At 56.6% G+C, this 26,588-nt stretch overlaps 2 protein-coding genes across 16 annotated transcripts in view; both read right to left on the reverse strand.

The window, feature by feature from the left end:
* Nucleotides 1-4,325: 4,325 nt before the first annotated feature.
* On the reverse strand, nt 4,326-24,235 carry C17H16orf95 (chromosome 17 C16orf95 homolog). Of its 7 annotated transcripts, none has more exons than XR_012126822.1 (9): nt 21,159-24,235; nt 20,491-20,586; nt 15,115-15,165; nt 14,248-14,400; nt 8,703-8,849; nt 7,916-7,949; nt 6,407-6,604; nt 5,145-5,283; nt 4,326-4,569 (listed from the first exon to the last, which is right to left on the reverse strand). XR_012126822.1 is itself a non-coding variant. In XM_073226393.1 (8 exons), exons 2-8 carry the CDS (start codon nt 20,548-20,550, stop codon nt 4,566-4,568), a joined length of 687 nt encoding a protein of 228 aa, XP_073082494.1. In that variant the 5' UTR covers nt 20,551-20,586; nt 21,159-24,235; the 3' UTR covers nt 4,326-4,565. The 7 variants fall into 7 exon arrangements, 3 of the variants coding, with proteins under 3 accessions (XP_073082494.1, XP_036849845.2, XP_073082495.1); XR_012126820.1 differs by having other exon boundaries at nt 20,443-20,586; XR_012126821.1 differs by lacking the exon at nt 21,159-24,235 and having other exon boundaries at nt 20,443-21,138.
* A 351-nt stretch (nt 24,236-24,586) lies between these two features.
* Nucleotides 24,587-26,588, reverse strand: part of FBXO31 (F-box protein 31) — a 37,912-nt gene continuing 35,910 nt past the window's right edge. For all 9 annotated transcript variants that reach the window (XM_073226392.1, XM_073226391.1, XM_036993954.2 and 6 more), the window contains one exon: nt 24,587-26,265. In XM_073226392.1, the coding sequence (XP_073082493.1) occupies nt 26,043-26,265 (223 nt within the window). In that variant the 3' untranslated portion in view covers nt 24,587-26,042. The remainder of the gene's footprint in view (nt 26,266-26,588) is intronic.

The raw sequence follows: 26,588 nt of genomic DNA on the forward strand, positions 1-26,588 counted from the left end.
CAATATCTCAGCTTCTAATAGTTAAATGTGAAAACTGTAAGACTTACATGAGGTCTTGGGGATGAAAGTACATGATGTAAGACTTTTTAAACCTGTACGTCACAACCCCTCCATGAAACAGTGAGCACAAGCCCCTGGTCGTCGAGGGGCACTCCGGCCCCTGGGTAAGGCCCACTGGGGCCCGGCTGGTCACTGGGGCCGGTAGGTCGGTCACGGGATCAGCAGAGCGGGGCCCGCAGGATGGGAGCCTCCTGGCCCAGCACCGCTAGGGCACACGGCCCTGCATCTTCAAAGAGCCACTACACCCGGCTCTGCTGGGCCTCCAGGTCAAGGCCGCCCATTGACAGGAAACGTGGGACAGAGTGGTGACAAGTTGTGTTTACACTTTTACAAATCCTTGTCTTGTACCCATTTTCAGATTCATAGACTTGTTTAATAAGTAAAATGGTTTCTAGGAGGACGGAAGGGGAGAGGCTGGGAGGTGCATCGCTGGGCCTGCGAGGAGGGGGCAGGGCTGACGCCAGCGAAACGTGCAGCTAGAGACGGGGATCGTCACCACTTTATGGATGACCAGCTGACCCAGCGAGGCGGCCCGGAGCCTGGAGCCCGGAGCCCCAACTCCCACAGAGGCCCAGCTGTGACGATGGGAGGGGCGGACCCAGGCGGCTCGGAGCACTTCGGTCAAGGCCACCCATGCCCCACACACCCCCTGCTCCCCATCTAGGAACCACACATACTGCAGTTTCTGGAACATCTCCCCCCTCAAATGTGGGATGCCTGGAAAGGTACACTTGCTTTAGCTGGTGCTGAGACAACAAAATTCCCCGAACTCCAGCCCCAGAATGCCACACATGGCCTCCTCTGGATGCCACCACCTTCCACTGCTCATGGGTCAACCCTGAGGTTTGTGATTTTAACAAAAACAGTACCTGTGAATGGGGCTGCCCTCTGGGAAATGGCAGTGTGAACACAGGAAGTTTTCAATTGCTCCAGCAGGTTCCCAGACCCCCAGTGGGTCACCCACCAAACAGCGGACACCCATAATCAATAGGTGCTTAGGAAACACCTACTGCATGCCAAGTACATGAGAGCTGCTAGCACAGAAATGTAAAGTCCCCAGCCCGGGCCTACGGCAGATGCCCTTGACTGGCTGCAGAGCCCTGTCCTCAACAGCCCATGCAGGCTTTTGTCTTGGCCCCAGTACCCGGGAAATATGACGAGCTCCATGCGAACTCAAACCCACTGGCCGTGCCTCTGCTGGGGAGGTTTGGAAGGACCACGGGCACAGTGCCTGGGGAGCCCATGCATGTGGAGAAGTGGAGAGCAGGCGGGACATGGGTGACCTGAGCTCAGGCCTCGCAGCTGCCACCGGCCTGCTGTGTGGCTGTGGACACGGCACTGCCCTGCCTGGGCCTCTGCATCCCTAACTGTGAATACGCTGGTCGGACTAGGCGTCCCCACAGCCCCCCCACCCCTGGGTCCAGGCACACGGGTACCTGGAGAGCTCCTTGAAGAAGGAGCTGGGCAGCGGGCCCACCCAGGGCCAGGGCTGGGCTGGGCTGGGCAGGCTGCTGGTGCCTTCATGGGGCTACAGTGGCCTGGCTGAACCCCTGGGGCTCTCACCCTGTTCCCAGTAAAACAAATGTACGGCAACCCCGGGTCAGCCCCCAGCAGGAAGCCAGGTGGGAGGTTGGAGCAGGTACAGGGCAGGGCCAAGGGGGATGCAGGGCATCTGGCCCCCCAACACCCCTCCACAGTCCTTCCACTGCAGCCTGACCTCCAGAGGCCACACAAACAGCCAGCTCTCGGGTACTGGGCCCCCCATCCACAGGTCACGCCCACAGACGAGAGTCTGACGCTTCCTGGCCCATAGCTGGAGCTCTGGAATCCATTCATTCACTCACTTTTTCATTCAAACGACAGCTCCTGAGTGCCTACTGTGTTCAAGCTCTGTGTCACACACTAGGCGTCCCAGGTGCCAGCTTAGGGACTAAGTCTAGTAGGTGGGGGAGGCCAACCCCAGTGCACGGGGGAGAGAGTACTGGCTGCGGCACCCCTGGGTCTGCGGGGGAGGCTCCGAGAGAGCACGTGGACGCCAGGCGAGGACCACAGACAGCTGCCCCCACAACAGCCCAGGACAGTGCCCCTGGTGTCCAGTGTGTGTGAGATGCTCTATTATTGGTGGTCAGTTCACAGGGGCTTCTTGGAATCGTGACCCACATGGCCATTGTCAAGGGAGCCGGGATCCAAAGGCAGCAGTCTGAACCCGGCGGTGTCCCTCAGCCTCCCTGAGCTTTCGGCTTCTGGTGTGAAATGCCTCCCAGGCTGGCGCACATCAAGCCAACAGTGGGCGGTGCCGTTCAGTCACCGAATCCTGACTCCGCCGCTGAGCTGCGTGAGGTTAGCCTGCTGCTTAGAGTCCCTGAGGCTCCGTGTCCGTCTTCAGAGTAGGTATGATGGAAAGGCTATTATCAGACGTAGCAGAGATGGCTAATCACTTGGCCCAGTGTCCGCTCTCCCTGCCTCTGAGTGACAGGGCCTGGCCCAGAGCGGGAGGCATCGCTGCCCAAGGGAAAAGCCTCAGTCCCGGCCTCCCCTGCAGAGGCGCTGCCGCGGGCCGGGTCCAGACTCGGAGAGCAAGCACATCCCGCAAGACTCACGTCCGTGAGCAGGCTGGACAAAGCCACCTCAAGGGAGCTGTGGCCGGCAGAATAATGGCCCCCAAAGATGCCCACATCCTCATCTGTAACACCCAATGGGAACATGGCTATGGAACAAGTCATGAATAACGAAGTCGATAACGTTGTTGAGTTCCGTGAAAAAACTTCAAGCAGAAACACCTCTCACTGAAAGGGGCCCGAGGGTCACCGCCCTCCAGGTGTGGGTGCCGTTGTCCAGTGTCTCCCAAAGCCTGGACACTGTGCACATGGCCAAACGTCGAGCAGTGGCCCTGGGACTGCAGATTCTGCAGGACTTCCTCACAGGGAGCTGCATTTCTCAGCTAGGGAGCACTCAGGGCCACCAGGTCGGGAGGCGCCATTCGCCCGGGTGCTCTCCGGGCCTGCTGCACGGCGGGGGGAGCTTGCAGCTGCTCCGGGTGGCAGTCCTCTGCGGGCGAGCTGACAGGTGGTGCCATCGCATGACGGATGAGCCACACACACCCGATGAGAAAGCCAGTCACCCCGCGCCCAAAACAGTGTGGGGTCTGCCCCGTCCAGGGCAGAGACACCTGCCTAACACCGGACTGGTGCCAGCAGAAGGATGCTGACCGCTGTTCTGGAAGCCAGGAGAAACGGGCTTCCAGCAAAGGAACCAGCTCTTGATTGGCTGCGAAGAACTTCTCCGGAAGGGGTACTTGGTGAACAGACATTTCTACAAAGAAGATATACAATGGCCAATAAGCCCATGAAAAGACACTCAATGTCATTAGTCATCAGGGAGATGTAAATCAAAACCACAAGATACCACTTCACACCCACAAAGATGGCTAGAAACAAAATGACTGATAATAACAGGTGTTGTCAAGGATATGGAAAACCAAAACCCTCATGCCATGCTAGCAGGAAAATAAAATAAAAAATGGTGTTTTCCACTGGAGAAAACTGATGCAGCTCTCAAAACACTGAACAGTCACCACATGACGCAGCACCCCCAGGCGCACGCCTGAGAACCGAGGACACCTTCATGTGCACAGCAGCACGAGCCCCAACGGGGACACCGCCCCAAGGCCCAGCCCCTGGGGAACAGTGAACATACCCACCCGGCGCAGAACCGCTCAGCCCTGAGGAGGAACGCAGCGCTAACCCATGCCGCGGGCCAGCCTGGACAACACCAGGCCGGGCGCGCAACGCGGAAACCGAAGACCACACAGCAGAGGGCCCGGCCACACAGAACACCCAGAGGAGGAGAGGTCGGACGTAGGCTAGTGGCTTCTAGGAGCTGCAGGACGAGGGAAGGAGGGCTGACGCAAGAGGTACAGGGCTTCTCTGGAGAGATGAAAAGGTCTAGAATTAGACAGCGGTGACAGTCGCACAACCTTGCAAAAACCACAGGATCATATACTTTTAAAAGCTGAGGTTTACAGTACGTGATTGATATCTCAGTTTAAAAGAATTCAATTCACACACAATTTTATGCCACCTACAGTGAGACCCACTCGAAACAGGTGCTGAGACGGGGTGGGGACCTCTGCCCAGTGGGTATGCTGCCCCCAGCAGGGAGGAGAAACTCGGAGACGGCCCCCCTCCCACAGCGACAGGAGGCGGGAACGCAGAGGCCCGCCCTCACAAAGGGAAATCAGACGTTATCGTTTGAAAGTTGCTGTGGAGAGTTTCACAAATAATATTTATTGACCCCATTTTTACCACCTGCATTCACAGCAACTAAAATCACCTGATGATAAATGATTTGGCTTGAACCTTGGGTGTGAATCATATGATCTGAGAAAATAGTGGCTGTCACAGACTCCTGACTTGGTGATGTCCATTAAAGACTTTTATTACGACTGACATTTTTGCTGATATTCTTGATCATAGTTGAAGATGTCAACTTCAAACCCAAAATAACTAGCTGGAAAGTAAAGAGAAAAATAGTTACTAAGAACTGTCGCCCACACTGAGACCACGCTCGTGCAGGGCCTGCTGGAGGGCCTCCCTGGCTCGGAGGCCGGGGTGCCCCCACAGTGGACAGGGACGGCGTTTGGGTCCCCACCACACTCGGGCCCTGTGGAGCCCCGCGGGGCAGGGGTGCCGTGAGCAATGCCGGGGTGTGCCTGGGCCGGCTCCCCTTGCCGCCCCGGGACCTGAGGCAAGCTGCTCGGACCCTCAGAGCCTCTCCCTCCTCTGGAACAGGGAGGAGAGCGCCAGAGAGTGGACTGCGGGAGGGACAGGCAGGAGATGAAAGCAGCCCCACCAGCTGGGCCCTGCTCAGCCAGCTTCAGGCTCCCTGCCGGGAAGGCCGAGGGCACGCCCGCTCCCCCCCCCCCACCCCCCCGGCCTCTGCTGCTCTAACCAGTCTCTGCCAAACCAGCAGACAGGCAGCTAGTGGCTTCCCCTGAGATAAGCTGCTCGCGTGGTCTGGGAGCTCTCACGCGCACACACCCCCAGACAAGCCATTTCTCCTAAACAGCTGGCTGGTGCCCGCACCTCTGCCCTGGGAGCCTGGCTCAGAAGCAAACACCTGTCCTTTCAGCTGCCCCGGCCATTCACATGCAGCACCTACAGTCAGGACTCTCTGCTCTCCAGAGAGAGGGTACAGGGAAGTCCAAGTAAATCTGACAGCAAGCTGGCCAACACAAAACAAAGAGTAAACCTTTGCAAAGCAAAGAAGAAAAACCTCACAGTGCCGCCCTCCCCTTGTTCCCAGACCATGAAGAGCTCACAGACCCCCGCCCCAGCCCCCTTCCTGGGAGCACGTGCCCAGGGAGGTTGGGGCCCAGGTCCACTCATACATGCAGGTGTCATTTGTAACCGCAGGGAGTTGGAGGTGACAGAGGAGAGGGGAAAAGCAGGAGCCAAGGGACGGGGACTTCTGCTTCCAGCCAACAGTGTGACAGCGACGGAGCTCACCTCCTGGAGGGAACTAGGAAACTGGGCAAAAGAAACCTACAACTGTTTTCAGATACTGGACATGTTCTAGAATATTCCTTACATTTACATGGAGGAGACAAAGAATTAAAAAGCAAGCAGATGAATATGTGTAAATCCAAGTCAAGTACATTTACATGTTGATGTGTTTTTGCACATCTTCTATTTACATGTATTTGTGCAAGTGTTTACCTGCATTTACATACAAGTGCGATGAAGAAACAAATAGGAAGAGGTTGGGTTGGAGTCGTGGGCAAACCGGGTGGGGTGGGTTTGGAGGATGAGGAGGCTAGAGGAAGCAGCCAAGTAAGGTGAGGCCCTGCCGTGGCCCTCCCGGCCTCATCCTGGGGTGCCCCGGGGGCTTCCTGAGGGAGGGACAGAGCAGGAGAGGCTGGCTGGCTGAGGCGGGGAAAGGACTTTCCCGCATGGAGCCTCCGCGGCCAGGGCAGGGTCGGGGGGAGCAGAGGTCCCCACCCCCAAAGGGGCGCTCAGACCCCAGGGGCTGCCTAGGTGTGCTGGCCCTAGGATGACCTTAAAGCCAGACATGACAGACATTTTCAGAAACCAAAACTGGCAGTCTTTTGGGAAGAGGGGAACAGTAAAGAAAGAAAGGGGTTAGACCAAGACCCCCGGCTCCTGGCACGGGATCTGCCCCGTGAAGTTTGCTGGGGAAGGAGATCCATGCATGGTGGGGTGAGAAAGACTCTGGGTGGTGACCACATGACAGAAATCATGGCATTTCTCCAATCCCTTGCCTCAGCTAAACACTGCTGGCCCCTGGGCAAAGCAGCCCAGGCAGAGGGCCCTGCGCCGTCCCTCACCTGCTCACCAGAAGGCCGCCAGGGCCCTCAGGACTGTCCGGAGGAGGGTCTGCAGACAGAAGCTGAGTGACAGGTGCGGGCCCGGCGGCTCGCCCTGGTGCAGGACCTGGAGTGTGAGCCGCTGCCACCTGAGGAGGCGCTGGCTGCTGCAGCAGACCCGCCAGCACCGGTGCCAGGGACGCGCATCCAGGGCTGCTTCTAGGTGGAGAGAGCGTGTCAGGCATGGGGACACTGCGTATACAAGAGCTGCCAAGAGAGTAGATCTTAAAAGAGCTCGCTCATCATAAGGAAACACAATACAGAGCCACAAATGTGCTGGACAGTAACTGAACTGTCCCACTAGACACAAATACTCACTCGTTATGTTGGGCACACCAACCACAGCTCAGTAAAAAGAGGTTTGATGGATGCCTCCAAATTGTCCCAAAAACCTCGATGGCTGGTGTTCCTCCTGTGTTACTTTCATAATCAGGGAAAAGTACGTATTTTGCAGGGGTGCATGCCAGCTGGTGGCCAGTCGTTTCCCAAGACATCACCTGCCCCACTCCGTACCTCTTGACCCTGGGGGTGCTACTCAAATCACATGTCCATCACGGGATCCCCAGCTTCAGTCACCCAAAGTCCCAACATCTGTCCACTCCCTCCTGCACAGATTCTGACAAGGCTACTCCCTATAGTCTGGGCACAGCATGCCCCGGAAGGACACGATACAAGCCTACAGAACGTGTCCACTCCTTTGTTCACATGCAACACGAGAAAGCAGACGTGTGGGTCATCAGTGCCAGAAAGCGCCTTCAAGAGCAAGTCCAACCCACTCATTTTAGAAACAAAGTAAAAGTGGGTGTGTGGGTGCCATCTCCTAGTATGCTGATAAATGAGTGCAAGAATATATATACACATATATATACTGGGTCACAGATGTATAAATACATGAGCATGCTTCGCTGTGAATATATACTGCATCACGAACATACGATATACATGCGTGATGTCTGCCACGAACATATGTACTAGGTCACAAATATACGCAAGTATGAATATACTGTGTGGGAACTACCATATATGCATAAAAGTGTGATGAGCATATAGTGTGTCACACATATATGAATGTAGGTATATATGTCATATATAATATATATACTATGTCATAAACATATACATGTATATACAACACACATATACACATATATATGTCATGAATTGTAGAAGATTAGAACTTAAAAAAACACTTCAGATACCATCTAACTCCAGGCTACAAACTGGCTTATCTTGGAAGACAGCCCTGGTAGGCGGGCAGAATCAAAGGCTTCTGTGAGCCCACCAGGGGAAGGTGGCAGCCACTCAGCGCCCCCTGGCCAGAGGAGGGGGAGGGGGAAGGTACGCGTGCGCTGTGCATGGCTGTCTTTGTTTTACAGACTTGGGGGCTGACAGACGTCTCTCCACCTGTCACGATGGTCTCAAGACCTGCCTTCCTGGGAGAATGGGCATGAGGCGCGGGCACTCAGTTACCTTGGCTGTCTTTAAAACTCTGCTGCCTTTTCACCTAAAAGAAAAGAATGTGGGCAAATGCGTCAGCCCCTGTCCAGTGACCTAACGAGGGGTGGCCTAGGGGTCTGGCCTGGAAACCAGGAAGGGGCTGTGGCCAGCACTGTATGTTTAAAGGCCTCCTTTTAAAAGGTCACTGGGTCTTACTTCCAGGGACAGTTTGCTACTCAATGATGGAAAACCAGCAACTACAAAGTGGATGAGGGCAGAAAGGAAGCTTCTATGACCCAGGACATTCAGAAAGGACGGGAGGGAAGGGGCCCTGGGCTGGAGGGCTGGACCTGGCCGACCCCTGCTGCCACCGCCCTGGAACCAGGAGCTACAGAGGCGACCAGGCAGAGGCGAAGAGCATGGATGGAGGTTTGCAGCAATGGTCCTTCTCAGGTACTCTCCCTGCACGCCTGCCAGGGCTGGGGCTGGCCAGTCTGCTCAGACAGACAGAGGGACACGGAGCAGGGGCTGAGGCAACGTAGGGAGGACAAGGGAAGAGAGGCAGGGGAGGCGGCAGCAGCAAAGGACACGGGGAGCAGTGCCGCCCCACCCCCCACCAGCCACCAGGACACGGAGCTGCCTTCCCCCGCACACTGCCGGCTTCCTGCACTCTGCTGTCTGTGGCCACGGCTTCCAGGGGCCCTTTGGATACCAGCGGGGGCTCCGTGGGAGAGAACCGAGCTCAGCCCCCCACCTCAGGTCCCTCCGCAGGCCCGCCCTGCACTCTCAGGCATGGCTGCTGTGTGAGCCTCCCTCTTACCTTCTTGTGAGACCTCAGGGCCTGGGGCACCCAGTAGGGCATCACAGCCTGATTCCTAGGCATCGGGAGGCGGCCCCCAAAGCAGTGGCAGGGGCAGGGGCAGGCCACAGTGGTTTGGAGGGTATAAGACCAGACCATCTTTTGTATCTAACAGAGAGGAAGGGAAGAGAAAGGCCACTGGGTGATGGAGCCGCCCTCTGGACAGCCTTGGCCTCAGGGACAGCGCCCTGGCCAACCCCTCTCCTACATGCCTCCCACAAACACACCCCAACTGCCCAACTGAGGGGGCACAGTCTACCACATGATGCCCAGGGGGGGGCAGCAGGCCTTGTGTGGTCAGCCTGCCCTCATCACCCCACCTGCACCTCTGGGACACTCGGGCTGGCCCTGGTCTGAGCCTGGTGGCCCCCAGAAGCTGCCCCTGGGCACATCTGGCCTCTCTGAGCCTCAGTGCCCTCCTCCAAAGGGGGCTCTGTCAGCACTGCACAGCCTCTGCCAGTGCACTCCCACAGCCGGGCTGTTCCCCGGGGGACAAGCAGTGCTTGCAGAGCCTGCAGAACGCCCACCGGGGCACCGGCTGCAGAGGCCGTGGAGCCCGAATGCCCATCAGTGAGGAGCAGCAAAGGATGGGGCCCAGGGACAAGGGGGACTGGGTGGCCCTGGAAAGAACGAGGCCAACCTGCCTGTCCTGCCACAGAACGAGCGCCAACCGCAAGGCAGGGGGCACGGTGCACGCGGTGGGCTACCGTCTGCAGGCCTGGGGTGCAGAACTGCTGCGTGTGCACCGTGAGGTCACACCCTCACCCCAGCCGCTCGTCTCCCGAGCCCGCAACCTGTCACTCCCAGGAAAGGGACACGTACACTGCCCTGCCTGGCCAACGGAGAGAGGGAGGGACGGCAGCCAGGTTAGGGTCGCGGCCAAGGGGCCTGCCCGGCTCCTGCTGCCCGCGCATCTCTGCCATCACCACGAGAAGACCACGCCGGGGCCTGCCCACCGCAGGGCCACACGCCACGCTGTGCCCTCTCCTCAGACACGTGAGCAAGAACAGTGATTGTCGTTCAAAGAGCACTTAGGGGACTTGCTGTTCACCACTGGTGACACACCCAGAAAACCCCCGGGGCACACGGGAAGCCCCACGGGGCGGGGCGGAGGGCAGATCCTGTCAACGGACGCCCCGCACACCGCTGGGACGCTCGGCCGTGTGTCACGTCGTGCACACAAACACTGACGCCGCTGACTGCTGAGTGGAGCCTGCTGACGCCCCAGGGCTCCAGGGGCGCGGAAGGTGTGCGAGACGCAGGCACAGGGCGGCCGAGGGGCCCGACGGCTCCTCCACGGGAAGGTGTGCACGGCCCGGAGGGCCAGGAACCGCTGTCCGCCTCTGCACCTCCTCCACCCGGGCGCGGGGCGCCCCCCGCCTGAGCCCCTCTCGCCCAGCAGGACGGGGACACCCTGGCCAGTCCACCGGGCACTGGCCAAGCACGTTCTCTGCGACGGGCACTGCGCTGGAAGCAAGCCAGACCCTGCCCCGCCCACGGCAGCCCCCACACCCCACTCCGTGGGGAGGAATAAGGGCCGGGCTGTGGGGGAGCAGGAGGATCTAGGAGCGCTGCAAGCAGAAAAGTCTGTCTAAGAAGGCGCCGCTGGGCCGGGCCACAGGCGGGGAAGGCGGCCACGGCACGGATGCGGGCGGCAGAGCTGACCTCCCGGGCTGACTCTGGGCCGCCCACGCAGCAGCGATCCGCGTCTTGTTAAAAGGACCCGATTTTGCTCAGAGGCGAAGCACCCCGGCCAGAGGGAGCACATCGTCCAGTTGAGGCTTTGCAGGGATGGGTCTGGGGATGAGGACAATGGGTTGAAGGGGAAGTCACTGGGGCGTCTGGGGATATTTCATCCCTGATAAGAGAAGAGAAGATGGGACAGCAAATCTTCTTGCCCCCTGGAAGACAGGGGGCCTCAGAAAAACATCCCAGTGTGAGAGACGCCCGCACCACCACACAGCAACACCAGAGAGGGCACCAACCCCTGAGCGGAAGGGTGAAAAGAATCTGGGTCCCTGAGGACATTGTCAAGCCATAAAACTAACCCCGGAAGGATCCTCTCTCTGCCGAAGACCCCGGCTGAACGTTCTTTGCACCTGACACTTCCGCTCTGACGGAGCAGAGGCCCGCGGGGCATGTGGGAAGGAGGCTGGGGGGCCGGCCAGGGCAAGGCCAAGGGGGACCCCGGGAGCCGCATCCGGGCCTCTGACCCGCACTCACAGTACAGGGGGCAGGGCCATGGGGAGGCTCAGGACCAGACCCACAGTTTTAAAAGCTCGCGGGGCTGCAGATCAGAAATGGACAGTCAGAGCCAGAGAGGATGGAGGAAGGGAGGCGAGCGAGGAGGCCGAGCAGTCACCCCGTGGGGCATGCTGGGCACCTTGACTCCTATGTGCCTTCCATCCTGCACGGGGCTCCCTCTTCCCTGACGCCCAGCAGCACAGCTCAGGCGGAGAGCCCTGGACTCAGGGCCGGAGCCCCGGCTTCCAATCCCTGATCTGTGGCTGTGTGAGCTGAGCCCCTGTCCCTCTTTGGACCTCAGCGTGCCCATCCGCTAAAGGGCTAGAGTGACACCTGCCCTGCCCACTCAGATGGTACATGAGCAGCTGGAGGGGATGAGGCTGTCATCACTGCCCAGAACAAGGTGACAGTCATCTTGAAGCCAGTGACCCCTCTGAGAGTTTATTAAAAAACAGGAAGTGAGAGAGATGACATCACTACAGAGTCTACTGATATTGAAGGGCGGTGCAAGGACATCAGGCCAATAAATTCGACAGTGATGCAATGGACACATTCCTTGAAATAGAGCTCCCTGAAGAAGAACAGATAACTGGGATGGCTCCGTAGCAATGAAAGAAATTAAATCTGTAGGTGAAAACCTTCCCACACAGCAGGCTCCAGACCCACATGGCTCCACAGGTAAATCCCACCACACATTCAAGGAAGAAGCGACGTCAATTCTACACGACACCCTCAGAGAGCGGGAGGGCCTGTCACACACTCCTTCTACAAAGGCATTACGAGAAAAATATGGCTCGAGATCCCTCATGAACGCAGATATAAAAAATTCTCGTCAAATATCTCAAAAGGATAATGCATTGCGATTAAATGGGGCTCATCCTAGGAAAGGTTGGCTTACCTTTTGAAAACCAATCATTGTAAGTCATCATATTAACAAACCAAAACAGAAAAACTGCAGGATGACTTGAAGAGACACAGGCAAAACCCAACATTTGTTTCTGATAAAAACTCTCAGCAAACTAGGAACAGAAGGGGATCCCCTCAGCCTGACAGAGGGCACGTACAGCTGACAGACTTAACGGTGCAAACATGAAAGCTGTTCCACTAAGATCAGGAAAAAGACAAGGATGCTTGTCTCCCCACTCTGCTCAGCAGTGCACTGGAAGTTCTAACCAGTGTATCAAACAAGAAAAATAAGTACAAAGCATCCATATCGGAAAAGAAGAAAACTATCTCTGTCTGCAGATGGCATGGGCATCTCTGTACAAAATCTGACAGAATCTTTAAAAAGCATTAGAATGAATTTAGCAACATGGTGAGATACAAGATCAAAATACAAAAATCAATGGCATTTCTAAATACTAGCAATGAACAATCATAAATTAAATTCCAAAAACGACGTCATCAAAACTATGAAATATTTATGGATAGATCCTACAAAAGGTATTCAACTAAACAACTTTTAGTACACTAAAAACTGCAAAATATTTCTAAGAAATATTAAAAATGACTTAAATACAGAGACTACCATGTTTGTGGGTCAGAGGCCTCCATATTGTCAAAAAGACAATTCTCTTCAAATGGATCCAGACGCACACCAATCACAATCCCAGTAGGACCTTTTTGTAGAAATCGATAAACTGATTCTAAAATTCACATGGAAATGCAAAGAACCTAGAACAACCAACTTTGAAAAGGAAAAACAACATTGGAGAATTAACACTATTATTTCCAGAATGGTACTGGCATGAAGGCGGATAATTAACAGAACAGAACAGAGTTCAGAAACAGACCCACATGTATGTGGACAACCGATTTTTGACAAAGGTGCAAAAACAAGTCAGTGGAAAAGACGATCTTTACAACACATGGTGTTAGAATAAGTGCACATCCATATGCAAAAAATGAATTCCAATGCATACCTTATGCAATACACAAAAATTAACCCAAAATGGGCCACAGACCTAAACATAAACTGTGAACTATAAAATTTCTAGAAGAAAGTCTTCTCCTAAGCTTTCTGACCCTGCGATAGGCAAAGACTTCTCTGAAATGCTCAGAAAGCATAATCCATTGCTGTACTGGGGGCAGGCACACCAGGAGATGCAGGAAAGGTCAGACTGACAGACTGGACTTGATCACAATTTACAGCTTCTGCTCTTTCAAAGACACTGATAAGAGAATAAAAAAGCACAAGCCAAAGATAGGATAAAATATCTGCAAACTGAATATCTGATAAAGAACTCGTATCCAGAATATATAAAGAATTCAAAATTCAGTAATAAAAAAAAAACAATTTTTCTAATGGGAAAAATCTTTGGACTCTTACACATCAAATAAGATATGCAGATGGCAAAAGCATATGAAGAGATGCTCAACATCATTAAGTCGTTATAAAAATACAAGTTAAAACTACAATGAGATGCACATATTAAAATGGCTAAAATTAAAAAGCCAGACCAACGCAAGCATTAATGAAGACATAGAGGACCTGGAACTTTATACACTGTGGGAAGGAATGTAAAAAATACAGCCACTGTGGAAAACAGCTGAGTTTCTTAAAAAGTTAAGCATATACTACTCATATGACCCAGCAATTCTTCTCCTAGGTATTCGCCCAAGAAAAATGAAGGCATGCTCACACAAAGACGCGTACACAAATGCTCCCAGCAGCTTTATCTGTGACAGACAAAACTTGGGACATGACCTAGATGTCCTCACTGATGAATGGGTACATGGGTCTGTTTGTACAATCAAACACCACACGGCTCTAAAGAGGACAGATGCACACGACCACGTGGATGAATCTTAAAAATAATCATCCTGAGTGGAGCCAGACAAGCAGGTCACACTCACGATCCCATCTGTGTAACATGACAGAAACACAGACTCCTCTATGGCATCAGAAATAGATCAGTGGCTACCTGGGGACAGCGGGGTAGGGAGGGCTGGGGGTGGGGGGGTTTACACAGGGCACTGGAAAGCCTTTTAGGGTTGTGGTATGTACACCAGCTCAATTTCAGCCATGGTTTCATAGGTATATACATATGCCAAGATTCAGCAAACTGTACACTTACATGTGTGTCACTCATAACCCTCTAGGTCTACTTTTTAAAAAATCCAGTCAAAAAAGAAAAGACACAAACTGCTTCCCAGAAATTTTTAAATAACATTCATATAATACTTATGATTCTGAAGGGTGACTGGTCCCTGGAAGTGCACCCTGAACCCAGGTGAAGATCCGCTGCTTCGAGCCACCTACCTGCTTCTGGGGTCTCAGGGACAGAGGAACCCAGTACGGCAGCACTGCCTCAGCCCTGGACCCTGGCAGGCAGCCCCCGAATTTGATCTGGCATGCACAGCAGACGGGCTCGTCATGAGCGGTGCTGTAGACAGGACACATCTGAGCGGGAGCCTGGAGAGAGAGAACTGGAGATGATGGTACACTGCAGTGTGAGCCAGGGAACTCTCTGGAACAATTAAACCAAGGCCCAGAGGGAGCCGGCGTTGAGGCAGGTATTAGGGGGCAGAGACAGGGGCCTCGGCTCCCATGGCAGCTCAGAAGTGGCAGGCTACCTCGGCTGGCCCCTCAAAGCCTTCTGGGGCGACCACCAGAACGTGCAGACCAGTGTGCTAGGACTCACATCCCAACTGCCATGTTACTGCGGGTGAGTCCATTCCCCTCTGAAAACTGGGAAGCACAGTTCTGGTGGGAGATGACTGCTTTTTTGGGGGTTCTCTGTCAGTACTCATATAGGGCTTTACGTTTGCAAAGGCTTCCATATCCTTCCCATGTGATCCTCACCAAAACCACAGGCGAGGGGAGGGGTAGTCATCCTGCCCACAGACAGAGGAAGAAGCCGATGCCCACAGCAGTTACAGTAGGGACAGCAACGGTTCTCCCCGGCCTCCCGAACCCCTCTCGGTGTGTCCTGAGGAGTTCCGGGCTGTGGACAGGCAGTGGGTGGCCCTACACCAAGCCTGGGGGTCAGTGAGGCCCTGTAACCACAGCTCCCAGGTCCGACACACCCACTAATGATATGCTGCCTCTGGGCCCCTTCTCTGCTCTCCACACCCACCGGGGCGTTTTGGGATTAGGGCAAAGTAGCTGACAGTTTGCTTTCCTTACCAAGTGATCTGTGAGACACACTTCTTTCCCAAAGGTTTGAAATGTGTCTTCCTAAAAAAGAAGAACATAAGGCTTAGAAAAAGCTCCAGGCTTTGTGTAAACTTGGGGGAGGAAAGCCTTCTGGGAACTTCTTGAATGGTATCATTAAAACCCTCGGTGAACAGGGTCACTTTCTGAGCCTAAGAGGGGGTATGCGGGGACAACTGCAGGTTCACGAGCTAATGTCTGGGAGCTCCCAGGTATCGGGTTCCTGCAGAACCGTGTCCTCGGATCTACTTGCTTCAGGCACACTCCCCTGGAGCTGTGCTAGGCCCTTAGGAGAGACAAGAACATTCCAACAGGGGAAGAACTTTCCGAGACATGGAGCTGCCAACCACCGCACCTGTGATTTATCAGACACCCCCCAGCTTACTTACAAAACTGAAGGAAACATTGTCGAAAGTGTACATTTACTGAAACTCCTTCCAGCATAAAATCGTGGACGCGTTGATTCTGGGATGAGAATCATTTGGGGCTACACAGACTCTGTTAACAGTCTTCCCCATTCTCCCACCAACAAACGCTAGCATGTTGGCCATATAGTCTCCAGGGCGCATAAATCCAACACAGAACAAAGCCGGGTGTCTGGGACAGTGACCTGTCAAGTGTTTTGTAACATGGGCACCACAAAGTGATACAAGTGACACAGTGTTTCTGTGTTTCATTAAATATCATTGCTATTTCCTTACACAGTATCTTCAGGTCACCGAGCTCAGCTCGGCCAGCTGTGCTTGAAAACAGATAAGAGGGGTGATTGGTGCCTTGCGCAGCTGGTAGGGACAGCACGGCCCTCCCAGGGGCCACCCCGCTCGGGTGGTGACTGCAGGTGGGCCGGACCCACTTCCAGCCGTGCAGGCGAGGCCAGTGGCGCAGGGACCGGCTCCGCACGGTATCATCACCCGGGGTCCCCCAGGGAAACGCTCTCTGGGTTAAACTCCTTCGTTCTAATATCGCCGGGAAAGAGAATCGCTTTTCCCGTGGCGGTGACGGTCTCGGCGGTCATGCTCTCTCCAGGAGGGACGCCAGCGCCCAGGAGAGCGGGGCTGATAGACGGGGTCCCGGGCCGCGGTCCTTGCGCACGTGGGTGCGGCCGAGCCTGAAGACGCAGCCCTGAGGCTCTCGGTGGGACGGGATACTGCCTGGGCGCTGGCGGCTGTGCAGGCGCGGGCTCCGCCCAGTCGCCGCGGTGCGAGCCGCCGCCGCGGCGGGGCGATGAGCCCGACGGGCAGGACGCCGGCGCGCGTTGGCCCGTCCGACGCGCTCCGGACGAGTGCGTGCCGACAGGGCTTCCGGCCGCCGCAGGGCTCCCGGCAGAGCGCGCCGCAGCTCCGCCCGGCCGCTACCAAACGCAGGCGACGGAGACCACCGCGAAGATGGAGAAGCGCGCGAGGCCTGCCCACTGCGCGCCCCTACTCCCGGGAGCAGCCTCAACCCCGCCACCAGCCGGCCGCTGCCCGGGACCGCCCCTTCCGCCCGCACGGGACACGCCCCTTCCGGCCTTTGCGGGCACCCTCGCCCCGCTGATTGACACGCACTCAGCCAATAAGCAATCGCCTTCTAGGCCTGGGCACTTATCTGGCGGTTGATGGGTCCCCGACGGTAGGGCCCCAGGGTCCGCGGGTTGACGGGTCAGCGCGGTGGGCCTGGCGGAGCGGAGGTGAGGCCCCGCGCAGGGAATATCCTACGGTCCCTGGGTTGTCCCCGAAGCCCACCTACTCGGAGCCGGGAACGCCTACTCGCCATTTCCGTTGGAGGGGCCTGTGGGGCGCCCCATTGGGGGTCTCTGTTCCCTGGAAGGAGAGTTGAGGTGCGAGCCGCGCCCCCGCCTTCCGGTCGGTCGGGGTGCGCGGGCACGGGCCGAGGCTGGTCTTGGGGCACCGCGAAGCAGCTCCGTACGAGTAGGTCCCACGCGGTACTTGGGACATCCTTGCATTTAAAGTAGCTCGTTTTTCTGAAATTCAGGTTTAACTGCGCGCCGCATTTCCCTTGCTCCATCTGGCAGCCCTATGGGCTCAAGTTGTGACTTAGAAAAATAGGTATTTCTCGAGCAAGCTGGGGTTTAAAAGGCGGTGGAATTTGGAACATCCTGCTTGTATTTTCAGCCTTAACCTCCCCTTCACCGCCCTCCTCCTGTGCTCAGTACTCTGGGCGGTTGCTGACCTAAAGGCAAGATGTATGTCTTTGCTTTCTGTCTATGTTGCTTTAGCTTATCACAGACTCCCAATTTGTATTTCTTGGAAAGGAGTTTCTCCCCACTTTTCAGTATTTTCATGCTGACTTTATGCTCTCAGTGACTTTATTTGCCCAGCCCATCCTAAGGAACTGTAGCAAACAAGGTGCTCCTGGGCACTGCTCGGATTTCTTGGCTCTGATACCTAACCACTGAGGTCAGGACCTTAGCGCGCAGGCTGAGCTTGGAGCCAGGACACACGGGCATGCCTTCCTTGCCTAACGGTGCTCGCTGGGCAGAGCCGCTACCCTGTCGCCTGCCAGATGTTTCAAACATCTCTCTCTCTCTGAATATGTGTGTGTATAGATTTTGTCACAGGTCCCTTACAGCTAATGACAAAATCATCCAGGAATCTCGCCGTTAGCCTGGCACTTCACTTACAGCTGCCTTGTCTCTGCCTGCGTTGGAGCACTTTTGGCTTCCCTGTCCCCTGGAAGCGCTGGCCCTTACCACTGGGACATGAAACTTGCTGTTTCATGTTAAGAATAGGTCATCACCATCCCCACCCCACCGCAGGAACAGCTAAAATTAAAAAGACTAACTACCAAGTTTGTTGAGGTTGAGGCAGCTGGAACCCTGCTACATTGCTCATGAAATTGATACAGCCGTATTGGACTACTGTTTTGGCAGTATTTGCAAAACCTAAACGTTAATACTCTGTAATCAAGCAGTCCCTTGCCTGGGAATACACCCAAGAGAAGTGAGAGTTTATGTCCACGAGAAGACATGGACAAAAACATCCATATCAACTCTTTGAACAGCTCCAAACTGGAAATGACCCAAATATCCATCTATAGGAGCAATGATCTTTAAAAGAATTAATGGCATTTTCACATGAAGGAACACTAGATGATGATGAACAATCACACAACCACGACCCACAACAGTGTGGACGAAACACACAAAGCAGCAAGCGCCCGCAGCACCCGTGATTCCATGAGAATGAGATTCAAAGCCGTGAGAGCAGACTGATGGCCAGGCCAGCTGGGGAGCCAAAGGTCCCGGAGCCCACGCGCCCCGCCCCCGGCGGTCCCGGTAACAAGGGCCAGACTCCAGTCCCCGCCTCCCTCTTACTGTATCAGGCAAGCCACCTAACGTTTCCAAGCTCAGTTTCACCTATAAAAACACTGACAACCAGAGTGTGGAAAGTGCGTAAGAGACAGCCAGGCGTGGGGTGTCTGTGCACGTTCACTGCCTTGAGTGAGTGTGGGAGAACGGTTCGTTTTTCCTCTCTTTTCCCTTATTCTTCCCACTTTAAGCAGGGGTTTGCACACCGCCACAGCCTCGGGAAGGAAGGGGGACCGAGAAGCCTGTGATCTTCAAACATTGTCTGCCAGGCTTTTGTTTCCGCAGCCCCCAGGCAGCTGGAGGCACAGCAGAGGGAGCTCTGGGCCGACGGGAGCGTTAGGACGGGGCATTCGCCGCCAGGGGCCCTCGCTGAGCGCATGAGTCAGGCTTGGCATTCCGCCTGCGTTTGACCTGGGCCCCTGCACCTGCTCCAAGGGGCCACCTCATAGGACTCGCACCTTACAGGCCCTGCTGTTGACCAGGGGTCTAATGGCGACCCTGTGGAAGCCTGACACCCAGGCAGCAGGAGCCAGCAGACCAGAGGGGGCTGTCGACCTAGCTAGAAGCCCACAGAGAAGCAGCGGGCCCTGCAGCAGGCGTGGCTGGCACCTGTGCATCCCCCAACACTCACATGTCTGCCAACTGCTGTCTGCCCAGCAAAGACTCCTGCTCCCCAGGGTCTCCTGGCCCGCGCCTGGGGGCAGGCCAGGAGTGTCGGGGAGTGATGCCCCTGGGCGCAGCCCTCAGCAGCGATGGGAAGGTGGATGAGCACCCAAGCTGCTGCGCTCTGCAGGCAGCACAACTGGGGCATGTTCCATGCTGTCACCCAGCACCCCCACGGGGCTGGACCCCAGCTGTCCATCGTGTCGCCCTGTTTTCCTGACTCCCCATCTCACATCCCACAGCCTGTCTCCCAGATCCTCTCCCTAATAAACTGCAGATCTCCATCTCAGGGTTGCCTTTGAGGGGAACCCAATCAAGACAACCCCTTCCTGCCACCCCTCTGACCACCACCTACATCCTGGAAGGGCTCATTCAGATTATCACAAAGTGTTATGCTGCCTGCATATGTGCCTGGGACAGAACCCAGGGCCAGCCGTGCCCTTGGAGAGCTGGCGGCAGAGCTGGGCTCTCACCAGTCACTCCTGCACATGGTGAGGGTGGCCAGCTGCAGCCGCGTGAGACTGAGCAACCTGACAAAAATACTGACGAAAGCTTTAAAACCCCTGGGCGGCTGTAGGGAGTGAGCGGGACTGAGGCACTGCAGGTGAGGCGAAGGTCGGGTCTGAACACCACAGCAGGGGCGCAGGGTGCTCTCAGCCCCTATTCCTGCCTCTGGATCTCCCTGAGATTGGAACCTCTCAGAGGAGGCAAAGGGCCTGTCCCCCCTCCCAACGAGGTTAGGAGCTATAGTCGACCCTCTGCAGGGTCTGGGCCGTGGGCAGAGTGGGGACACCTTTGTGCCACTCGATAGAGCTGGCCACCGAGACAAGGACCCAGTGCTCCACAAAGACCAGCCACCGCACAGTGCTGCCCGGGTCACTCACACGTTTCCGTGTCCGTATCTCTGAGAATGTCACTACAAAAGCACGTTAGTGCTAACCCAGAAAACTAAAAAGCTGTGATTCTGTTTTGAGGTTGGCTTGTTATCTCAAGATGAGCTCGCCCGACGGATCCGTAGAAGGCATAGAAAAGGAGTCATACAAATCTAAGTCCCAGGCATTAAGTATAAATGAGATTTTTAAGTAAAATCTAAAGAACTATAATTTTAAAACTCGTGAGTCCCTCATCAGAGGCACTTTGGGGTCTCTGGTGGTTAAGCATCCCTCCCGGCCCCAGCCAAGAAGCGGTTTGGGTCAAGATGCTGTACGCACCCACTGCCCTGTGTTGTGCATGGTGGCACCTGGAGGCAGGACTGTTTTCCACCCAGACTGGGGCCCTGCATATGTGACCAGTCCCCACTGGGGAAGTCAGCTGCCCTAAACCCTTACCCTCTCCTTGTGGGACCTCCAGCTTCCTCGACGCCCAGCTCTCCCCACCTCTCCAGCCTTGACGTGCTGGCTCTCTCCAGAGGCGAGCGTGCTGTGTGAGGTCAGCATCTTGGCCTCCCCTTCTGCCTCACTGCATCCGACAGTCTGCGGGGGGGGAACGCAGTGCTGCTGTCACCATCCAGCTGTCACCAGGGCGCTGTGAGGGACAGAGTGCCAGCCCAGCAGCCCATCGGGAGTCTGTCCGTTCCCACGTGCCTGTCACTTGATGCCGAGGACCCACCCGCATCCCAGGGCTTCCCCGAGATCGCTGAGGCGTCCTCTAGAAGGGGACTCCTCCCAAGTCCTCCCCACCCATGGTGCCCCGGGGCCCACCTCCCAACAGAACTATGGAACTTGGCAACAAGGGAGAAGCTCCATGGTGACGAGAGCCATCCATGCAGTGCAGGCAGCTCTGCTCCAGGTCCCCCCAGGCTCCCCAGCCCTGGCCCACGGGAGTGCTCGGCCGCGGTTCTCTGACGACAGCAGGGCTGGCCTGCTCGCCTGCCGCCTGGGCTCCCAGCCGGGGATGGCAGCAGCCCTGAGCCCGTGTCTGAGCGGCCACAGCAGCTCCGTGAGGTGGGCCCCCCAAGACACAAGGCAGGGGCAGAATCACATCTAAGGTCCAGCTCTTCTCCCTTGTTCCCCGACCCCAGGCCCAGGTGCCCACAGCTGCTCACCCGGTCTGGCCACTTCCCAGGCCCTGCTGACGCTGCAACGGTCCCCACAGCCACCTCAGGGAAGCGCTCCGACTCTGCCTTCTGAGCATGCTCAGAAATCTCCAGGGGCTCAGGAGTGGGGTCGGGGGTGGGGTCAGAACGAGCCCCAGCCTCACCAGGCCGGCAGGACACGGGGGCACCAGGTCCGTGGCTGTGTGTCCACAAGCACAGACGTGTGCGCACACAGACCCACACAAACGCATACGATACAGGAACATCTGTGGTGGCCGAATTTCACAGGAAGTAGTAGAAGAAAAACGTCTGAGGGAGACAATAATGAAAAAGGCTGAGCAACTCTGCTGAATGAAAGACTGGAAAAGCTATATACTTAACATACTGTGTGACTGTTTACTTGACATCCTGGAACCGAAAACCACAGGGACAGAGAAGAGCGGTCACAGGCGGGGGCAGCACCCAGGATTTTTAAGGAGATGGGACATTCTGCATCCTGATTGTGGGGCTTCCTCACAGCTGCATGTGTTGATCGACTCAAGGAAATGTGCACACACTAAACATTTACTGTAGATAAGTTACACCTCAAAAACCTAACCAAGAAAACAAAGGGCAGCTCGGCCCTCTTTAATTAAGATGCAAAGGACACGTTTGTTTAAAATCATACTCCTTGTGGTGTTTTCTCTGGAATCCTCTTCCCAAGCGATGTTGGAAAAGGAGGTATTCGTTACGCAGCAATGACGACAGCTACAGCTGAGCTGCTCTGCTGCAGCACCAGGATCCTTGGGGGGACGCTTCGGGCGCTCAGTGCTTCATCCTCTGGGGGCTCCCCTCCCTGGAGATCACAGTTCAGTAGGGCTGGGCAGGCAGCCCCTCCAACTACGCTCCCTGGCGGTCAGCCTCACAGCCACCCCGCTCCCTAGCATCTGCTACTCACACAACAGCCATTGCCGCCTGACCACGGGGATCAGGCAAAACATGCCAGGGAAGGTGGTGGTACCACGGAGGAGCCACGACTGGAGCACGGCAGAGACCCCTCCGGGGTAGAGAGGGAGACAGGTGAGGACATCACCTCACTCACCCACATGTCCTATGCGCCTGCTTGCAGCATGGCCCTGGACACCCCACACCCTGATGCAGGGCCCCGAGGGCTCAGGGGAGGTCGGCCAAGCCCTTTGGGGTGCTCTGTGCTGTGACCTGTGAGACTGTCTGCTGCTTGTCCACTACTGTGTCCCCAGTGCCAGCCGTGTCTGGAGGCATTCTTGGTTGTCACAGTGGGGAAGGCCAGATGCCACTCAGCACCCCACAGTGCACGGGATCACCTGGCCCCAGATGGTGAGCGGCACCCGTGGAGAAGTCCACTCCATGCTGGCAGCCAGGACTCTCGGGGACTGAGGCACCCCCCAGTCCATGCAGATGGAGGCAGCAGCTGGGCTGGCTCCCCACGGCCTGGCCTGGGCCGGGCGTACGTGCCCTCGGGGGAGAGAGACTGTCTGGGCTGGATGTCAGATCTGCTTGTCAGGCCTCCCTCTGGGCCCTGCACACACATCCGGTGTGGTCTGTGCCTCCTTCCCATCCGCTCACCCCAGGGCCGGGCAGAGCAGAGCGCAGACACCCACGGGCCGGAGGTTTCTGACAACCATCCCAGGATGGTGGCAGCCTGTAGATTTTTAACTCAAAATAGGAGCAGAGGTCTGAAAACCACCCAGTGGCATTTGTTTGCACCTTGCTGGCTGGGGTCACACACATGCAGTGACCCTAAACCGCACTAGAGGTCAGGCTGCAGTGACCCCTCCCGGCGGGCCAGGCCCCACAACTTCCATGAGCACAAAGGAAGCTCAGGCCTGTGTCCCTCAGCCCAACACCTCGGGGATGGTAGGGCTGGGAGACCAACCCCACGGAGGGCACCCAGCCATGACCCCTCAGCTCTGCCTATGTGGCTGGATGTGAATGTGAAGTGATTTCACTTTCTATGTTATTTGGTTTTTTACAAAAACACTACTTTTGTAAACGGGATGTGGGGGGAGATAGGTTGTTAATCAGAGGACCCACTGGCCAAGGGAGGGGTGTTGCCTGGGCCGAGCAGTGAACTCCAAGCAGCTGGAAAAGAGGAAGTCTGGCACACAGACCCCACCTCTGAGCCAGCTCTGCGGAAGCCCAGATGGAAGCCTGGCCTGTACGTCGCTAGAGTTACACTGTGTGCACGCCCCACCCTGTGTGTTGGCCGGCAGGACTTGCCAGGGATGCAGGCGCTGGGGTGAGAGGTGCAGGAGGGAGGGGCACCCCCAGGTGTGCACGTGCACCTGAGCTGCTCTGCTCCAAACCACGACACACTCCTCCAACAGCTGGGAGCCAAGAGGCAAGGGCAGGTGGTGCCAACGACGGGAAAATGCCCAAAGCCCCTCTAGATGCACCTGTCACTTCCCCACACCATGCTCCACGTGGTACAGCCGGTCCCTGAACTGGATCATCCAGCTTCCTTGGTGGGTCCTGCTCCACCAAAACCCCAGGTGCCCGCAGGCATCAGGCCGTGCCTTCAGCTTTCCCGGCTCCTCAACCACAGTGAGTTAGCCGGCTGGACGTTGCTTCCCCTGCACAGGGTCGCCTGCTGGTGCTGGGCTCTTGTGGTCCCTGTACAGCCCCTGCTGAGCCAGAAGCCAAGAGCTGGCTGAGGACACCCTCAGAGTGGAAAACATGTGCCCTGCACGCCCGGCTGTGCTGCCGACAAGCCCCTGCCCTTCATCTCGGGCCCTGCTCGTGTTGCCCAGGCTGCTGCCAGCTGGGTGGACCCCACAGGCCCTGGGTTCCCCCACCCACGACACCAGAGACAAGGGCCAATGAGAGCGCAGCCAACAGCCTGGAGTTATTTTAGTCACTATTGATGGAAACCGTGTATAGGCCCAAAAACTAGAGGTGGGGCCCATCATTTAGGTGAGATTGGTTGTTAATCAGAAATGCTCATCTTCACCCCCAATGTGGTTTACAGGACTAAAGGGAGGCCTCGCCCAGAGACGGGGGTACACAGAGCGAGCCCCAGCACAGGGAAAGAATACATATTTTCTCGATTTTACTTAAACAGCAGTGAAGTCTGAAGAGCAGAGCCCGCATGCCCAGCTGCCCTTGACTCCGCTTTCCCTGGAGGATTCATGGCTACAGTTCCCCCTGGACAGTGACGGCCACACTCAGCACAAGAGGCCAGTGGCACAACCACGGGCGGGCGCGGGAGGCGGGGGGCTCAGTCCCACCAAGGGTGTGGGGGCTGGGATCTCGCCTCAACCTGCCTGCAGGTCCTGCCCGGCAGGGACCCACCTTCTCTGCTACCCTCCTTCCGCCTCCCAACAGAACCTCCTGGAAGGTTTGCCACTTACAGGCCATGCCCCAGAGCTCACCAATTCGATGATTTGTGGGAAGCAAAGGAAATTCGAAGTTGCCAGATGTACCGAAGCCAGGACATGGGAATCTTTAATTTTACAAAAAGGCCAGTCAGGGAAATTGATCAGGAAAACAGGGCATGTCTCACGGGACATCTCAGGTTAGTCTCTCCACGAAGGCACCACAGGCGACACCCTCCCCTGGACCCCTCGCCCCCGCCATGAGGGCTCAGCACAGCCCACCGACAAGGGCGAGCAGCAGAGAGGGCGATGAGGTCTGCCCTGCACCACAGAAGGTGCGTGCGCGGAGGGCTCTGCAGGCTGCAGCCCGGTTGCTGCCTCGGGGGGTCTGCGTGCATTTGGGGCTCTGTTCTTCAGGTGACACTAAGATAAGCAGAGAGCTTATAGGGGCCCCCAAATGCCAAGGTCAGCACAGCGCCAGTGGAAGGGTCAGCGCTGGGGGTCTCCATGCCGGAGGGTCCCTGAGAGGCCCTGGTCTCCAAAGCGCACGCCATGCGTGGGGGCCGACGTCCTAGAAAGCTGCCCTCTCTCGGCAAAGGGGCTTCACAGTCGTTTCGTGCAACCACTACAAGTGTTTTCACGCTTCCAGGAACAGCGCCTGTGTAAACTACGTGAACGGAGCCCACGCAGGGCCATCTTGGAGTGGTCTGTCCTGCTTTGGGACAAGTTCTGTGACAAGTAGCTACAGCTCAGGGTTTTGACACCAGATGTGTGCAAGGAACGGCAAAGGAGGGCGTGTGCAAGATGAACACCACGTCTGGAACTGACCGCAGCAATGGTCTTGATTCCGAAGCTGGACAGGCCAGGGCAGGCACAGAGGGCTGTGTCCACACAGCCTCCAGGCTGCTGGAAGGCCTGCAGTGGCGATCTCTGGTGATCCGTATTGCTGACCCATTTCACTGAAGCTGAAACTGAGGTCAGGATGAAATGCTGTCAAAACTCCAAGTCGGTAGAGAAACAGGAACTCAATGCAGAGTCCCAAGGCGACCCCCGACCTCCCAGAGCTCCCCCTTCTCACACACTGCCCCCCTAACCTGCCTGGGCTGCAGGGACACACTCAGCTTCCCACAGCCCTGTGCCCGGCCCCCGATGCCCCCCCAGAGCAGGCAGTGGGGCTGGCACACCCCACACACCACCCCTTATCAGGCCAGAGGGACAGACCCACTGTTGTATCACCAGCTTCCCTGAAGGAGGGTTTTGTTGTCCCCACCAGGCCAAGAACAAACCCAGTCTCTACAACTGTCATTCATGCCCCATGACGGGCATCCAGACCAGGTCAGACTGGCTCTCTCTCTCTCGCTCAGTCTGCTTCCCGTCAGCTCCTGACAGACACACAGACACACACTGACGCTCCATAGCAAGTGCCGGGCAGCTGGCCGAGCCCCCGACAGGAGGGCAGGTGTCCTGGCCAGAGGCCGTATCACTGAAGGACATGCTGCTCCGTCCCCAGGGCGCCGGGCCCACAGCCCGGGGAGCCGCCCTGTGCCCACGGCATGGGCCATCAGGCGGTCAGGGACTGAATGTTCTTCAGCATGTCCTCGAAGGCCTGCGGGGACGGGGCCTCCGCGTTCCGGAAGGCAGCCTGGACCCTGCTGTACAGACTGAAGGATTTCAGCTCCAGCCAGATGAACCCGAAGCGGTCCTCGTCGAACAGGACGAAGACCCCAGGGGTGCGCTCAGGGCTGGTGAAGCCGTGGCCGGCGATGAGGCCAGTGCCGTAAAAACTGAAAAGGGGGGAAGGCCGAGGGAGGGGGGTGAGGGCTGGATGGAGCCCACGGGCACCTTCGCAGCTTGCCGGCAGGCAGGAGGCCAGGAACCGGCAGGCAGTGCGGGGCTCGGCAGCGACCCCTCCTGGCTGCCCCGGAGCACACACGGCCAGAGAGCAGCCCAGCCCCAGGTATCAGAACTCTCAATCCCTAGGACCTTAGGTCAGCACGCAAGCCACTCAAATATCAATACTCATCGCCACGCAAGTGACAGAAACCCAGAGGGCAGAACGTGTAAATACCCGCTACGGCCGAGCTTCAAGACCAGTACCAGACTGATG

The sequence above is a fragment of the Manis javanica genome, chromosome 17 (genome assembly GCF_040802235.1).
Source record: "Manis javanica isolate MJ-LG chromosome 17, MJ_LKY, whole genome shotgun sequence".
NCBI lineage: Eukaryota > Metazoa > Chordata > Mammalia > Pholidota > Manidae > Manis > Manis javanica.